General features: G+C 38.2%; 1 protein-coding gene across 1 annotated transcript; it reads right to left on the reverse strand.

Moving 5' to 3' along the window:
• Positions 1–1887: 1887 nt before the first annotated feature.
• C1H5orf47 (chromosome 1 C5orf47 homolog) lies at positions 1888–18359 on the reverse strand. Its single transcript, XM_057715834.1, has 5 exons — positions 18328–18359; positions 12387–12817; positions 4958–5043; positions 3437–3536; positions 1888–1947 (listed from the first exon to the last, which is right to left on the reverse strand). The coding sequence occupies exons 1-5, from the start codon at positions 18357–18359 to the stop codon at positions 1928–1930; spliced, it is 669 nt and encodes a 222-aa protein (XP_057571817.1). The 3' UTR covers positions 1888–1927.
• Between the last annotated feature and the right edge of the window lie 544 nt (positions 18360–18903).

Genomic DNA, 18903 nt, shown 5'->3' on the forward strand with positions numbered 1-18903 from the left:
TCCCACGGACTGCTAATACAATCCCTACATTTTCTTTTCCACCTTCTGTCTTGCCTCTATTCCAAACCTCTTCACAAAGCGACATTGTATTCTTTTTAAAATGCAGATCTGATCAACCCACTGCTTTAAAATGTTCTATACTGATGATGTACAAGATATTTGAGTAGTTTCTAATTATCTTTCCATAAAATACTTACTAACTACAAAAGGAAAAATAGTAACTATATATAGTGGAAAAATGGACATCTTAACCAATAGATCAAAGTTAACATCCTCAATAAGGGATAAATGAAAATCACATGACTCCAGATGTAATGTTCTGAGAAGGAAATACCATTACTTATATAATGTTCCAGCCAAAAATGCAAAATATGAATCAAATCATGAAAAGGTATCAGCAAGTCCAGAGGGACAGTCTGAAAAATAATTGGCCTGCATTCTTCAAAAATGTCAATGTCATAAAAAACAAAGAAAGGTTAAAGAATTGTTACACATTAAAGAAGACTAAAGAGACATGACAATTAAATGCGATACATGGCCCTGGACCTGCTATCAGGAAAAAAAAATGCCATTAAAGACATTATTGGCACAAGAAAAAACTGGAATATAGACTATAGATTATATAACAGTTTTATACCAATATTAAATTTCCTGAATTTGATAACTGTTGTGTGGTTATAAAAAAAGATATCCTGGTTCTTAGGATATATACACTAAAGTATTAATAGGCAATACTTTATACACATAACACAGAGAAAGAGAGAGGGAGTAGGATGACGATAACGCAAACGTGGCAAGATGTAAAATTCGGGGAACCCAGGTAATGGGTATTCTGAACATCTTTGTATTCTTCTTGCAATTTTTTGTATACTTGAAAGCATTTGGAATAAAGGGTTAAGAAAGGGTTCTGTGTTTCTTCATTGCCTACTAAACTGAGTACAAATCCCTGGCCAAGTATCCATGTGAGACCATTTGAAATACAATGTCAGTATACTGTATACCTTTCTTCACTAGGACTACCTTAAACAAGCTTTAATCGAGCTGTACGTTCTGAAACATTTTCCTGGACTCCATGAATTTGCTCATGTCCATGTCTTAAAGTATACTCCCTTCCCCCCACATTCCCACTTATAAAAGTCTAATTTCTCTATTCCAAAGCCCATCTTACTTACCCTTTCTACTACTTTCCAAACCCCACCAAACTGGGTGTAACCTATTCCTAACAACTGAATGACCCCAGATGATTAGTAATCATTTGGGCACAATTGAAAAAAAAAGAGTGGGAGGATGACATGCTCAGTTTAAACCATGTGGCATTTAAAAGTAACTGTAGAACAGTCTAAAGAAATTCAGAAGCAGAATAGAGATTTAAGGGTCATACACCCAGAAAGAGTAATTGAAGCTATAAAATGGGTGAGTCATCTCAGAATAAATATGTAAAGAGAGAGTAGGACCAACAATTCCTCCTAGGGGAAGCAGTTGTTATTAGATGGTAGCAAAAGGGACAAATAAAAAATACACAGAAAATATGGTCAGAAAGGTAGAAAGAGAACCATAACATAGTCTTCAGGATAATAAGTAAGAAGAAAACTTTGAAGGAGTAGTAGTAAAAAATATTAAATGTGACAGCATGCTCAAAAAGAAAAGAGATATGGACAAAAAGAAAAAACAAAAAACTTGGACCATGGAGAGAGCAGTTTCAATAGCATTGTGAATACGAGGCCCAAATGAAGCTTATTAAATTTCAACAAATATTTAATGAGTGCCTTCTATGTGCCAAACTCTGGGTTTAAGGAAGGAAACAGGCTGGAATTAGCAATGGGTATACACTAAAGGTTGCTAATGGTAGGATGTAAAGGGGAAGGAAAAAGTCTGTACCTTTTAACTGTCATCTAAGTGGATTCTTACCAGAAGATCACAAGAAGATTCATCTTGTGTAATTTAAATCTAGGAACAACATAAAATATTAGGAAAATTCAAGTTGGCCTCTGGCACTGGTTTTCTCATTAATAAATATATATTAAGGCACAAGAATTATAATACATTTTAAAAATATAATTATTAGTTTCTATAATCTGGTTTAAAATTATAATAGAAATAATGAATTATAAGGATACCTTTCATTTATAAGAGGCTACTTCTGGAAACCACAACATATTATTTTAAGTTGCTAAATAATCCTTACAAGATCACTTGATATTTAGTAGAAGGTCTAGTGCTGAGGCACAAAAGAACCTGACAAGTTCGAGGTAATGGCCAGACCAAACTTAGATGTAATCTAGTACGTTTATTAGAGTAATTGGGTCTTGATTAACACTCAGAACAATGTCCAGGGTTTCTGCACATTTCTCTGCCTGTTCAAACATCCTCGTCACCTAAGAAACCACTGTCAACTTTTTTCCTCCGAACTCCCTCTCCTGCCTCGTTCTCCTTAATTGGATAAGAAAAGTAAAACAGAGTATCACTAATGTGAACATTAGTTTATATGCCATTACTGCAAACAATTTATGCTATTATGAATGCAATATTACAGGAACAGTAACGAGTTTCCACCATTACATTGCTTACAAAATGGCATTCTGTTTTAATTATCTTATGAAAATATTCTTCACAAAATCAAATTCTGCAGATTTATTGACTATCAAAATAAAAGTTGTCATTGAGTGACTGTACTAAAAACTTATAGAAGCATTCAGCATGGTATTATATGTATTAGGACACTGCATGTGAAGGAAAGAAATTCACTTATGATTTAGCAATTCATGTGGCATTATTAGTTACATAAGTTTTATCCAACTTAATTGAGAATCCAAAACTTCCAATTACTTTAATAAATATACTAGATTATATCTAATTTTGCTCTGGCCACAATATCCACTCAATTTTGATGCAGCTTTAGAACATGGTTTAATTTATAAATTGTTTTCCAGGAATGAAATGATGACATCAAGGCCATAACTCAAGGGCAGACTTTGCTAAACACATTAAATTGGACTGCAGCATCATGAAAAGGAAGTGACTGTATGAACTGACACAGAATGTATACTGCTATAATGCAGTTAAAATCTTTTTCTTCATCAATATGGGTGAATTTTGTAATCTGTATTAAAAAGTTGGCATTTTAAAAAAAAAGTTGGCATCAAAATTCAGATTTAATAGACAAGCATGTTCCCTTGGCTCAGTAAGTTCCAGTCAACATTCATCTTCTGCACTCTTCCACTCATGCCTACACCTGTGGTCTACTCTACACTCAGTGCTTTACAATGCTTTGTACTTTTAGTTACGATGAACAGTGATAATATGTTAGCTTTTTCTCTATAGCTCTATACACTGAATGTGACAATTAGGAAAACTACTGGTCTAATGTGATCCAAGGGTAACTAAACTATTAGAGAAGCCAGTTCTCTTTAATACAATGAAAACTGTGTTAACTTACTGTCACTAAATAATTGTTGGCATTTCAGCCTATGTCTGTATTTTTCATTTTCTTCAAGCATTTTAGAAATGACTTTGTACACCCCATTCCATACTGAAACCTTAAAAAGACAAGCACAGTTAAGGAACACTGAGCAGAGAACCTGGACCACACTGTGATGCAGGCAACTGAGAGCGAGTCAACTGTGTTGCATGCACGATTTGATATTATCATTATAAAGTAATATTATACTTAGAGATCTGAAAATTAAACATGATTGTTTTCCCATATGCGATGAATTCTCTGGTATCTTTTCCCAAATTCCTAGCATTCCCTCTCTGTAGAGTTTAAATTAATTGTCCTGGATGAAAGCAATGTCTTTCGAAGGCAATATCTAGTAAGTCCAATAGTTTCAACATACTCAATTTTGTTTTGAAAGGCAGTAATAACAGTGAACTTCTCTTGCTATGTCTATGTCTAAACCACTGGACAATGATATGATTTTTAATGTATTTTATTCTAGTTAATAATTAAACATTTCTCCTAAGACATGCCACAGCAAACTTACTAGAGAGCATGAAGACACTAGAATAGGAGGAATGGAGACTACAGAAGCAAACAGACAGATTTGGGCTCAGATTCTGGCTTCACCACTCAACCAGTTGCTTGACATTGGGCAAGTGTTTTAAACTCATTGGGGAATAACTTCAAATACTGGATTATTAGAATTGATGAAAAGGATATGTAAATCACTTACCCCAGTGTCTGGCACGCAGTAGTTATAGGTAAATATTGGCTATTGCCCAAGAGGAATTGATTCTTAGAAGAAAATTTTCTTAGTATAATGGGAAGATTAAATGCTCACTCAAAATACACTTGCTGCAAGGGTTAGTCACTTTGCATGCTATTTCATACTCTACATGTGTTAGAAATCAAACAAACTCAAAGCTCAGAAATAACATGATTTTATGTGTCATCCTCAACCAACAATGTCTTTAAACTGAAGTGTAAAATATATGGTGGTAAACAAAAATTAGTAGAGTAACAGATCTTGAATATGTTTAAAACACTCAAGTTACCATGACATTTGGACAACCAGACATGAAAATGGTTCAGCATAAAGGTTTGTGCTTGTCAGCTGTCCTGCTAGAAACTCATACATCTCTTGTTTTTAAAACAGCAATGACACCAATGTAGATAACTTTTTCTTTTCCATGAAATCCATGATTTTCTTATGTTACACTATGGGAGTTTGTTATAGTCTATGGAACATATATTTTCATGCTTTGAAAAAGCTCATGGTCAGTTACGTTTTGATGAAAATGTATCTTCAAATACTCTAAGAACTATTTTTTATGGTTAATAAATATTTCCAAACCCAGTTTCATTTCTGCTAAATTAATTCTATTCTCTCATTTCAGTAAATTAAATTTTTCAAAAGATGGCACTATTTTTAATGTCTTCAGTATCTTCACATGTTTGTATTTAGACAGGTTAATCCAAAATTCAAAATATCATTCATTTCCCTTTACAGTAATATACCTTTTTCTTTTTCTTCATTATTTTGGAAGTTTCATTCAAAGGTATGGGGAAGTCAAACTTTTTAGCTAAATTCTTCTGGGTTAAACCTAATTTAAAAAAAAAAAAGAGTGACAAGGTAAAATATCAAGCTCAGCATATACTTTAAAGAATTCACTATCTTGAGAATTGACGATTATAAACGTCTCTTGAGCTCTCTTTGGGGAGTTTTATCCTTGCTGGTATATTTCAGATCCCTAGATAAATACCAGGTTACCAATTAGCTAATATTATACTGGAAAAAAAATAAAACAAGAAAACTAAGGATAAACTATCTTAGGGGTGCCTAGATCTCCTTCCTTTTCTGATTTGAAAGGTGAGCCCCAAAAAAGTCAGCAACAGAGTAAACAAATACCAGAAACCACATCTGGCCCAGGCTATCTCTACAGTCTTTCTCTGTTTAACTCCATGTACACATTAGGCTTCCAACTGCACAAAAAGACCAAATGGTTCCTCAAATATGTCTTGTTCTTACCCCTCCCAGCCTTTGCACATGCTGTTCTATCGGGCTAGACCACTGTGTGCATGTGTGCCTGTACACACACACACACCCCGCCAGCAGGCAAACATCCGCCTGCTTTTCAAGACAGCTCACACATCACCTCTTCTCTACAGTCTTCTCTCAAACACCCACAGCCCCGCAAACAGCACTGGTTCCAGGAACACTTTGCTCCCAGCACTTGGCACACTTTATATAGCATGTGTTTATACTGTTTCTTCCGCTAGGCTGTGACCTCCTGAAGGGGTAGCGTCACTGTGTACCTTATTCATCTTTCTATCTACACTACCAGACACATAGTAGGTACTAATAAAGGTCTGTCAGTGATAAGTTTTCTGACTCTACTCACTAAACCATACTGCCTTCCCAAATATTAACTGTGAAACAGAAAACCTAAAGGCTTGTCTGTCCAAAAGACAAAATTGTACAATAATAAGCATGTGTTCCCTGAAAGCCTTTACATTTATTCTCCTTTTGTCTGTAACACCCTGTACATACCCTAACCCTTCCCCACCTCATTCCTGCCCTAACACCACTCTATAGTTGGCTTTCTTCTACTCATCCAATATTTAGCTTTCCAGGGGCAAAAGGGCCTTCTCCAATTTCACAAAGCACAGACATAGCACTAAAGAACATTAACTCACATGGTGAGAAACATTCCCTTCCAAATTCTTTTTTAATCTTCTGATTACATCAAGGAGAAAGTCTGGGTTTGCAACAGTATCTCATTAAGACTTTTCTAAGACTTGCTAATCTCACTTTATGACTGCAGCGACCTCCAGCAGACAACCTGTTTGGCTAGAATTTAATAATATTGTTTTGCCTTTATTAGATTGTTTTTAATTAATTTCTATTTATGGAAAATGATACATGTTTTCCACTGAGGTAATGATCTAAACTGTTCTAAAAAGAAATTCAGTGGGAGGAAAAAAACGCACCTATTTAAATAAATATATTAAGTAAATGATAGTGCACATGAGGTACAGATATAGCACAGGAAAATAACAAGTTTGGGAAACTGTGCTCTTCATATACCCATATGGATCCTTCTCTCTAAGTGCCTACAATGTTTGGAATACTGTACTTGCATCATTTCCAAATGTTTTCTGCTTGTAAGTCTTATCTAACCTAGACATATACTCCTTGAGGTCAAGATAGGAGCCATCGTACCTATCTATATTAGTTGGGAATATAAAATATGTCAAAATATGTACTTTACTGAGGCTGTGGCTCCAGTGTGTCATAGATTTTGTCTCAGCTTATCCTTCAAATCTGTCTCTACCCCTTTCCACACACTCTGACCCAATCAAAATATACTTCTCTTTCTTCCCTAATCATCATCCATCACTGATCCATACTCGGTGCTTTGCTAACATGTTTTTCTCACCTGTAATCCCCTCCTATCTCAGGAACATGTGTAAATCTCATGGAGCTACTTCCACCACCATGAAGCCTTCTCTGATTCCTTCATCCCCAAATTATTCACCACCTCCAAAGCATTTATTTGTACCTCCACAACAGCATTCATCACCCTCTACTATATATAAATTATGGGTATTATCTCCCAAGTTCTGTGAGAACATGGAACCAGCTTTACTTACCAGTCTTGTTTGAGACATTAGAAGAGTTACCTGACTTGCCGGCCCCTGGATTTCTAAACTACATCTCACACACAGCTTACAAGTTTATCTTCCAGAAGTATATGTGTTTCTGATAACTTGACTTCCATCATTCAAAAATCTGCAGTGACTATGAGGGTCTCCAAGGCAATCCACAATGTGGTCCAAAATTTACTTTTCATTCATTTAATAAATATTTAGTATACAGACACTGGGCTAATCACCCCCTTTCCCTCAAGCCATTTCTGCTGAGTGTGCCAACATTTACTGGGCACCTACTCTACACCAAACACTGTGCTAGGCACTCTGCATGCATTATTTCATTTAATCTTCACAGTAACTCATTAAGGTAGGAACTATTATCCCCATTTAAGTTAGGAACTGAACATCAGAACTGTTAACTAACTTGGCCAATGTTACACTGCTAGTAAGTGAGTCAGCCAAGATTATTACTCTCTGACTTCAAAGCCAATGCTCTTGATAATATCCACTGTCCTACTAGCAATTTCTCCATTCATGTACCTTGATTTCTTGCTTCTATGTCTCCCTTTTCCTGAACTATCAAAGCCCTTCTAAGATGTCTCTCTCACAGCAGACTAGCTTATATTTCCATTCTTCATGTATAAGTCCCTTGAGAGTAAAATATTTGCTGGATTCATCTATGTCAATAGCAACTGACCTAGTGCCTACAGTATTAATGTTATTGAATGGATACATAATTCACCTTTGTTTCCCAGAGAGAGCCAGGCACAAGTATTCAATGAATGTCCACTTAATATTAAAATTATATACACCCAAGAATGAGTAAAATCTAAGCACCTAAGGACTTTCTGGCTTGATTGAAATATGTCTACCTCAGGACCCTCTTCCCTTGATTCTGTTGTTGGTCTGACAAGCACAGCAGAGTGGTCATCAGAGTTAATGTCTCCATCATTCACCCAGCTGCCCAGCACAGAAACTTCAGATTTGGTCTCAACCCGTCATCAATCCTGTCCATCCTGCCTCCACTGCCACTGTCTTACTTCAGGCCTTTTACCTGTCCACTTGATTACTGCCTCAGAATTGGTCTCTGGTTTCCAATCTCTCCCACCCCGACTCCCTCCCAGTTATCCTTCCTCCAGCTCTGATCATGTCACCCCTGCCACAAAGAAACATCAATAAATTTCAAAATTTCAGAACCAAACTTCAAAACAAATTGCCTTATCATTTCCCACCCCAGCAGAGCTGCCAACTAGAGGAAAGCCATTCTAGGTCAGCACAAACCAGTTAAAAGTGCAGAAAGCTGCTTTCACAATCTCAGCTCTTTGCCATTCTGTTATTTCTACCTGACTTACGTGGCGATCTCCAATCAATTCGTGCATCCTTTCCCTTCCCCCATGAGCTTCTTCATCTGTTTCTCAATATTCTTCATTTCCAACCCACTACCTTGGTGCTGGCCTATTATTTGTCTCTTTGATCTGCTGGTGCTAATGCAATACCAGATCTATTTTATTCTTTCCGCACTCCCTGCTCTCTACCCTTTAAAGCTGAAGAACTCACCACCACTACCAACATACTCTCTCCAATTCCTAGAATAAATCTTTTATCTGTTTTTATTATTCAAAGGAGCTGGAAACCTAGTGCTAAAGTTTCTTATACTACCCTTTAATTTTTTAATCACTAGCACAGGGGCCAAAAAATCTCAAAAAACCTGAGGGCCTTTTTAACAACGGGACCTTTGGAGGGGCATGAAGTCTAAAATAGTGGCCCTTCAGTGTCTCTGAAGAGCTCATTATCAAGAGTCAATCAAGTTACACAGAGTACAGTTGTATACTTCTAAAGTATCAAAGCAAAATTAAGTAAGTTCTGAAAGGATACCAAAAAAAATATTTATATGTTTTTCAACTTGGGCTTTAGTCTTGCCTGCCTCCAATTCAATCTCCCCTTTACAGTATGAACTAAGTAAATCTGACCCTATTACTTCTCTTGTTCAAAACTTTTCAATGCAGAACTTCTGGGTCGTTCTAGACAATGGGGTGGGGGGGGCGGGGCGGGGGGCAGAAAGGGTATAGTAATCAACTTCCCCAAATGTCTCCCCGAACAAACTTTACATTATAAAAATTCTACACAAAACACACCCTCAGCATTATTTGAAGACAGAGAATGCTGAAAATGCAAAATAAATGTAAGTAAAATGAGAAAAATCATTAAAATCGTGGTACTATGATTCCATTTGCTCCAACCTCACCCTAAGTAGGGCTTTGCAGTCAGCAACAAAGAGAAAGGAGGGACTCTAGAAAAGGTGCCTGCAGGAGAGCTGGAGCAACCAACAGAAAGATGAAATCCATCCTAACTCTGAAAATACTAGAAGATAACTAGGCAGATCACAGCACAGACTACAGGAAAGAATTTCAATGTACAATTTAAAGGGCCAGACACCACATAAAGTACCAAAAGCATGCAATTTAATGGGACTGACTTCATTAAAGGGGCAAGGATGATTTAAAAGGATAAACACAACTGAAAGGGACAGTCTTCCAATCTCTTGGCTTAGGGAGGAGAAAAAGAACCAGAAGGAAAGCTCACAGATTAGGTCACAAAGAAAACATCAGTAACATCCATAAAGTGGAGACATGACAAACAGCACTCTGATCACAATGCAATAAAACTAGAGTTTACTAGGGGGAAAAAAATAAAGAAAAAGAAAAGTCCTGGAAATTTTTGAAAAATTAAATCTATTAAGCAACTCTAGAGTGAAAGCAATAATACAAACTGAAATTACAAAAAAAAATTATTTTTAAATAGTGACAATAAAAGCACTATATATTAAAATCAATGGGATTTAAAGTAATAGAAGAAAACCCACTGTACTAAACACATCAATAAAAAGGAAGAAAAAATTAATTAAATTTCTTGCTCAAATATAAAAGCATAGAAAGGACAAAGTAAACCAAAAGAAAGTACCCACAGGGGAATAACAAAGTTTTATCTTTATTGTTTATCTTTACTTATTATTGAGGAAGAGAGTAGAAAAACAAAATACCTAATTAACAAATCAAAATCCTGTTTTAAAAAAAATTAACAAAATAGACAAAACACCGGCGAACTTGATCAAGTAAAAGGCAGAGAGCACGTACATCAAAAAAATGAAAAGGGGGACGTAACCATTGAAATATAAGAAATTTTTAAAAATCATAAGACACTACTTTGCAGACCTCTACGCAAACAAATTTGGAAACCAAGGTGAAATGGATAATTTCCTAGGAAAATACAGATTACCAAAACTGACCCATTAGAGTTAGAAAGTGTAAAGAGACCAGTTCCCAGAGAAGATACAGAGAAAGTTATTAAGGAATTATCCCACAAAAAGCACGAGACCTAGATGGTTTCACAGAAGAATTCTACCAAATCTTCAAACATCAGATAGTCTCAATGTTCTATAAATTATTCCAGAGCACTGAATAGGAAGGAAAAGTTCCTAATTCCTTTTATGAACTAAGTATAACCATGATACCTAAACCAGATGAAGTACAAAGGAATAAAAACTACCCTGTCTCAAATTCCAATGCAAAAAATCCTAAACAAATTATTAGCAAACAGAGCTCAACACTATATTAAGAAAAGAGTACACCATCACCAAGTGGGATTTATTTCAGGAATGCAAAGTTGGTTCAATCTTAGGAAAGCCATTTGTATCATACACCATATTAATAAATCTAAGGAAAAAAATATTTTCACAGATCTAAGAAAGCCTTTGACAAAATTCAACATCCATTCTTGGTAAAAACACTGAAGAAAATTAAAATTGAAGAATACATTTTACTGTTTCAAATATATACACTTCAGTCTTAAAGTGAATACCTTATTTAATGGGGAAATACTAAAGGGATTTCCCTAAGATCAGGAACAAGGCAAGAATGCTCACTATCTCCACTACTATTCAACACTGGATTCACGGTATTAGCCAGTGCAATTAGACCAAAAAAAAAAAAAAAAAATCAACTGCAGGCATACAAATGGGTTAAAAAGAAATAAAATTATCTCTACAAATAATACAATAGCATACCTGGAAAATCATGAGCATTAATGACAAAATTAACTCAAATAATAAAAGAATTCAGTGAAGTACTAGGATCAAAAATTAACATACAAAAAACAATAGGCTAAGTGAAAGAAGCCCCAATATTGTATGATTCCATTTATATGAAATGTCCAGAACAGGCAAATCTACGGCGACAGAAAGTAGGCTGGGGTTGGGGGCAGTGAGGGGGAATGGTGAGTGACTGCTAATGAGTACAGGGTTTGTTTGAGGGGGAAATAAAAATGTTGTAAATTGATTTTGATGATGGTAGCACAACACTGTAAAAACCACTGAATTGCACATTTTAAATGGGTAAACTGTGTGGATTGTAAATTACATCTCAATAAACTATTTTTTTTCTTTTAAAGCACAGGTAGAGGGATGGGACCTCAAAAGAGAGGCAGGATTTTTCCAGGTGATGGAAATGTTCTAGATCCTGATTGTGATGGTGTACTACCAGGTGTATAACTTTGTCAAATCTCCTCAAAGTTGTTGGGTTGTTTGTTTGTTTGAATCAAGAGGCTTTACATACATAAACGATGACCATCTGGAGGACATTATGGAAGAGGAAACCCCATTCACAACAACAGAGAAGGTAAAATGCCTAGGAATAAATTTAACAAGATAAAGGAAAAACCTCTAGAAGGAAAATTTTTACATATAAAACATTCCCGAAAGACACAAAAGTAGCGTGAAAATGGAAAGACATCCTCTGCTCTGTTTTCAAAGAGAAAGTGACATCATTAAAGACGTTGGTCCTCCACAGGCCAACTGACAAACTCAATGAGTCCTAAGAGGAGTACGGACACACGTGCCAAGGCCCCCATCATTCTGAAGGACTTCGGTGGCTGCGTCCAGGGGCCTCCCCTCTGGGATTCGGGTCTCGGGCTTGTCGCAAGTGACCTTCACTTGCACTTCCGCGCCCCCTCGGGGAGACACCGAGGCGCAGGCGGGCCTGGTCTCTCAGCCCCGGACCGACAGGAGGGCCGCCGACGGCGCCAGGGGCCCGCTGCCCGCGGCCTGGCGAGGCTGGGCCTGGCGGCCGCGGAGCTACACAAGCCCGGAGCGGCCCACGGGGAGGGAGGCTGACAGGAAGCCGACGGGGAGGCCGCAAGCTGAGAAGCCCACCGCCCTGAGCCTCGGATCCTCGGAAAGGCCGGCTGACCGGCCGGGGGCCCCCGCCCGAGTCCCCGCCCGCCCAGCCCTTCGGGCCACCTGCTTGTGCCGCCTGCCGGGGCCGGCTCCGCGCGCTCGACGCCCGCGCCGGCGAGGAGGTCGCAGGGGCCCGGGGCTGGGAGCCGGGGGGCAGCTCCCCGCCGCCCGGGGCCCCCGCCGCCGCGCGCGTCTCCTCCTGGCTTCGGCCGGCCCCGAGCCCGCGGCTCCACGGGCCCTGAGCCCGGCGGCCGCCCAGCCACAGGACGCCGCCACACTGGTGCGAGCCAAAGCGGTTCACGTAGACAAAGCGCGCCCGCTCCCGCTCCCGGCCTGTCGCCGCCATCGCTGCCTTCGTCGCGCAACCGCGGCCAGGTGCCCTCAGCGACCAGCCCCGCGCGACGGGCGAGCGGACGACGAGGGCAGGAGGGGGCACCTGGGGGCCAGACCACCGTGCGTGTGGGGGAAGGGAGCAGATCTGACGGAACGGACCACTGTGGGGCGGGGGGGGGGGGGGCAGAGCTGAGGGAAAGGACCACTGTGCCTGACGGCGGGGGCAGAGGCGGGGAGGAGAGGGGTTGGGGGTTGGGGTCTGACCCCTGTGCACTGCATAGCAGATGTGGGGCGAGCTGTAGAGCAGTACCCCGGAGGGGCGGGAGGCGGGGGCGGGCCATATGGGTTGGGGAGGGATAGGGATGTGGGAAGAAGTAGGGGAGTGAGAGAACCTAGAGAGTCCAGTCACTCTGTGGGCAGCGGCAAAAGGGGAGTTTGGACCACTCTGCAGGGAGGGGGGAGCTGGAAGATGTTTGGTTTGGGGGGGGGGGATGGTGGACCACTCATCTGAAAAGTGTGTTAGAGTTTGGGGACCAGATCACTTAGTGGTGGGGAGCAGACCACGACGGGCAGATCTCTCTGAGGAAATGAACTGAACCAAGAACAGGGTGGGGGAAAGGGAAGAGACCAGGTCAATTCGCTTTACCACGGACCATCTCTTTAAATCCATGCAGCATTTTACAACAGAGGGTCTGGGGCTCCAAAATGTGGAGTGACTTCCGCAAAGTAATAGAAAGTGACAGACATACTCTCTTAAACTTCAAAGAAATTGAATTATAAATATGTGCAGAAAAGTGCATCAATCACCAGTATACTTACGGATAGATTTTCACACAGTGATTACAGCCACGTAATATCCGCTGAGGTTAAGAAATGGTGCACTGCAGAAGCACCTCATGTCCTTGCCCAGTTCCGATCCCTTTCCCTTCTTTCCTGATTTCAAACAGCATCAGTTAGTTTTGCCTACTGTATTTGACTTCTTTCACTCAAGTTATGTTTATGAGATGCAAGTTATTGTGTAAGTTTATACATTATTTGAATATACCACCATTTATTCATTCATTCTACTGTAGATGGACATTGTTTCCAATTTACAGTAATCATCAATCAATAGTGCTGCTGGGAACAACTATATATGTAGTTGAACATATGTTGTAGGATATATACCTTAGTGTGGAATTGCTTAGGGTATTTGAATGTTCAGCTTTAGTAGCTACTGACAGACAGGAATCTGAAGTGATTGTACCAATTTTCACTCCCACCAGCAAAGTATGAGAATTCCAGTTGCTCCACATGTTCACCACCTCTTGGTGTTGTCAGTCTTTTTCATTTTAGCCATTCTAATGGATGTGTATATTAGGACTCTCCAGAAGGAGAACCAGGAGGGTGGTGTGTGTGGGGTCTGTGTGTGTGTGTGTGTGTGTGTGTGTGTGTGTAGACAAGTCCAAAATCTTCAGGCTAGGTCAGCAGACTGGAGACCCAGGCCCACGGAAGAGTTGATGCTGCAGTTCAAGTCTGAAGGTCATTCTTTTTCTATTTTTTCTATTAAGGCCTTCAACTGAGGCTACAATGCGGTCCATCCACATTACAGAGGGTAATCTGTTTTACTCCAAAGCTACTGGTTTAAATGATATTCTTATCTAAAAAAATACCTTCACAGATACATCTAGAATGTTTGACCAAATATCTGGGTACTATGGCGTAGGCAAGTTGACACACAAAATTAACCATCACAATGTGGTACTGCTTTCTTGTAATTTGCATTTCCCTGATGCTGTGTGAAGCTGAGCTCATTGGCCATTTGGATATTATCTTTTGTGTTTTAATATCTTGTCTATTTATATGGGGTTCTCATCTTGTTCTCATTTATTAAGAGGAGTTCTTTATATATTCTATATATTTGTTATTTGTTAGTTGTATGTATTGCAAATTTTCTTCTCACCTGTGCTTCAACTTTTTATTCTCTTTATAAAGTCAATAAATTAAAAAGTTTAATGTGGTCCAACCTATCAATATTTTTCTTTAGGATTACACTTTTTGTGTTTGGTTAAATAAACCTTCACTTATTCCAATATATTCTCCTCTGTTGTCTTCCAGGAGCTTTACTGTTTTATCTGCACATTTGTATATTCAATCCACTTGGAGCTGGTTTTTATGAGTAGTATGATGTAGAGGATCAAGATTAATTATTTGTCCATATGTATATCCAGTTGACTCTAGCAAAACTTCCACTGTAATATTGACTACAAGTGATGATGGTGAACATCCTTGTCTTGTTTCTGATCTCAAAGGGAAGTTTCAGTGATTCACTATTAAGTATAATATTTGCTGTAAGTTTGTTTTTGTCATATAATTTAACAGATTAAGGAAGTTGCCTTCTATTTTTAATTTGCCAAGAGTTTTTGGTAATAAGCAGGTGTTAAATTTTATCTAATGCTTTTGCAATAATCTATTGAGATGACTATTTTACTTCTTTATTCTGTAAATGTGATGAATTACATTGATTGATTTCTAACGTTAAACCAACTCTGCATTTTGGAGTAAATCCTACTTGTTTGTGACATATCATCAATTAATATGTTTGACATATCTCTAAGTTTGACTTAATGTCTTGTTTAGACTTTTTACTTCCATGTTCATTAGAGAGAACAGCTCCTTCTTATGTGATTGGTAGAATTCACCATTGAAGATATCTAGGCATGGAGTTTTCTTTGTGAGAGGTATTTAGTAATTATAAGATTATTCAGATTTTCTACTTCTTTTTGTGTCAGTTTCAACACATTGTGTTCTATGAATTTGTTCATTCCTTCTATCCTTTAAAACTTGATGGCAAAAACATGTTCAAATATGCTTTCATTATCTTCTTAATGTCTCTAGAAGCATGGTGATATCCCCCTTTTCATTCCTGATATTGTTAATTTATGCACTTTTTAAAAATTTGATCTCGATAGTAAGTTATCAATTTTATTAATCTTAATTGTTTTCTAATCCTTTTTTATAACATCCTAGATGGATACTTAAATCATTGATGTTAAGCCTTTCTTCTTCTCTAATGCAAGCATGTTAAGCTGTACATTTTCCTCTGAGCATAGCTTTAGCTGCATCCTACAACTTTTGTATGTCATATTTTCATTTATTATTAAGTTCAAAATATTTTAATTGTAATTTTTATTAGACCTATGGGTTATGTATAAGTATATTGTTTCACTTTCAAGTATTTAGGAGCTCTCTACTTTTTTATTATTTATTTTTAGCTTAATTCCATACTCTGGTGAGTGGTTAGTGACCATACTCTGAATGATTTCAGTCCTTTAAAATTTTCTGAGACTTGCTTTACAACCCAGCATGTGGTCCACCTTTAGGAAATATCTGTATGCATTTGAAAAGTATGTGTATTCTGTAGTTGTGTCTAGTGCTCTATATGTACAAATTAGATCACATTTGTGAAGTGTCTTATCTAGGTTTCCTGTTCCAATTATACTTGTTGATTTTTTTTTAATCTATTTGTCCTATCAGTAGGTCAGATTGTTCTATCAGTTACTAAGAGGGGTAGGCTAAAAAATTCCCACTATGGCTCTGAATTTGTTTGTCATTTAGGTTATGTTAATATTTGCTCTGTCTTTAATTGTTGTTAGGTGCCTACACATTTATAATTGTTATATCTTTTGGTAATTTGACTCTTTTATCTTTAGGAAGTGTTTATTTCTAATGGTGTTTCTTGTCATATATTCTTGTGGTTAGTGTATCACAGTGTATCTCTTTCATTCTTTTACTTTCATCCTTTCGTCATTCTTATGTTTACAGTCTATTGTAAGCAGCATATAGATTTTTTTATATTCTAGAATATATTTTAAACACCTTGAGACATTAAATTATTATTGTTTTATATAGTCAATATTCATTTTGATTTTCTGATATGTTTACACTTTCTGTTGTTTTTTATTCATTCTTACATATCCATTCTTCCAAATGGGGTTAATTTCCCTCTACCTAAAGAACAGCCTTTACACATTACACTAGTGTAGTTCTACTGGAGATGAATTCACTTCATTTTTGTTTATTTGATATGTTTTTTTTAACTGTATTTTTAAAGAATATCATAGCTGGGTATAAAGTTCAAGGTTGCCAGCTATTTTCTTTCAGCACTTTGAATACATTCTATTTATGGCTTCTACTATTTCTTTTGAGAAGTCAGCTGTCAGTCATATTACTGCCCCACTTGAAAGCAACGCATTATTTTTTCCTCTGCCTGTTTTTCAGATTTTCTTTCTGTCTTTGCTTTTCAGCTGTTTTACCATGACAGAACTGGATACGATTTTCTTTGCATCTATCTTGCGTAGACATCATAGTGCTTCTTGAACATATGATTTGGTATCATTCATCAGTTTTGGTGATTTTACTCTAGTCTTTTGCTTCTTTTATGAGACTCCACTACACATGTTAAATCTTTTTACTCAATTCCATTCATCTCTTTTTCTCTTGTCTGTAGTTTCTGTCTTTGTTTCTCTTGAAGCTCTGTCTGGTTATTTTCTACTAATCTGTATAGCAGTTCACTAATCCTCTCTTCAGTACCATCTAATCTGCCATTAAACTCCCTTATTGAGTTCTAAAGTTCAGTTATTATGTTTTTCATTTCTAGAATTTCTGTTTCCATTCTGTTGAATTTTCGTCTTCAGAATTTCTTCCGAATATTTTCTAGAAATGTTGATCAGAGTTGTTTTCAATACCATTATGATAACTGCAACAACTTCTTTCTCTCTTGTGTTTTGGTTATCTGATTTTTTTTTTAATCCTGGTGTAATGGGGAATTTTTTTAACCAAATATCAGATATTGTATAATGAAAACTGTAGAGCTTATTCAAGGGTTGGGATGATATTATCATCCCCCACAGAGAATTTACTGTTGTTTCTGGCAGGCAGTTAAGGTAGTGGGAGTTCATCTTAATCCTATCAGAAGTTGAGCTGTTTATAGCTTGGCTTTGGTCTTTGTATAGGTAAGTGTATGTCTTGTTTGGTCTTACTCTTTACAGTATAGCTCTTCAGGTGTCCCAACTTAAAGTCTAGGACATTTACTAGGACCCTCCTTGACTGGCCCTGGACTCCAAGTTGTGTTCCTTTAGCCCATAAGACTGCTCGTAGTTCTGCTCAACTTCTCAGCCTCTAAGCTGCCACTCATAAACCAGCAATGTCTGGTGAGGGAAAGCTATGCTGAATATTGAGTCACTGCAGTGCTTTTCTTGTCCCTGGAAACTTGACTCCTCGAGGTCTTACCGCCTCAGTAAATTTCCAGTGCTTTTGAACAGATTTTACTGTTTCATTCAGTGTTTGATCTTTTTCTTGGTGGAAGAGACAACAGATCTGTCAAGAACTAGCTCCCCTTGGCCAGAAGAGGGATGGGACAAACGTAGGGAAGTCTGAAGCCACTATACCTCGTGAGTCTACCCACATGGAGCAGTCACAGAGCTCACTGTCACTGTCCCTGTCCCCTGGGGCCTTCCCAGTGCTCCACTGGAGATCAGCATGGGTGGATACTGACGGGATGACCAGCAGGATGGCAAGAGAGCCTGGTGGGTGAAAGGGGTTCACACAGCCAGAAACTTCTCACGTTCAGTTCAGCCTATAGGTCCCTCCAGAGAGCACCCGTCCTGGGACCCTCTCTCCAAAGCAGCACCTGTCCCCTCCCTCATACATGGTCTCCACCATGGCCTGAAATTGTCTTTGTCATTTAGTGGTTTACTTATTTATTGAGTGCCACCCTCTCCCCACAACCCCCACAATTGCTGCATGAAAGTGGGGACCTTGGTCCTGTTGTTCCCACAACATGTGCTCAGGTGCCTACCACAGTGCCTGACACACACAGGCATTCCACAGTCATCTGTTGTACTAATAAAGAAGTACAAGCAAGCACACCTCAGAGATATGTGGGTTCAGTTCCAGACCACTGCAATAAAGCGAATACTGCCATAGAGTCGAATGATTTTTTTGGTTTCCCAGTACATATAAAAGTTATGTTTACACTATACTATAGTCTATTAAGTGTGCGATAGCCTTGTGTCTAAAAAATGTACTTCCTTTATAAATATTCTGTTGCTCAAAATTTCTAATCATCTGAGCCTTCAGCAAGCTGTAGTAGTAACATCAAAGATCAGTGATCACCATAAAAAATATAATAATCATGAAAAAGTTTGAAATATGGTGACAATTACTAAAATGTGACACAGAGACAGGAAGTGAGCAAATGCTGTTG

Source organism: Hippopotamus amphibius, chromosome 1 (assembly GCF_030028045.1).
Source record: "Hippopotamus amphibius kiboko isolate mHipAmp2 chromosome 1, mHipAmp2.hap2, whole genome shotgun sequence".
In the NCBI taxonomy this organism is placed as follows: domain Eukaryota; kingdom Metazoa; phylum Chordata; class Mammalia; order Artiodactyla; family Hippopotamidae; genus Hippopotamus; species Hippopotamus amphibius.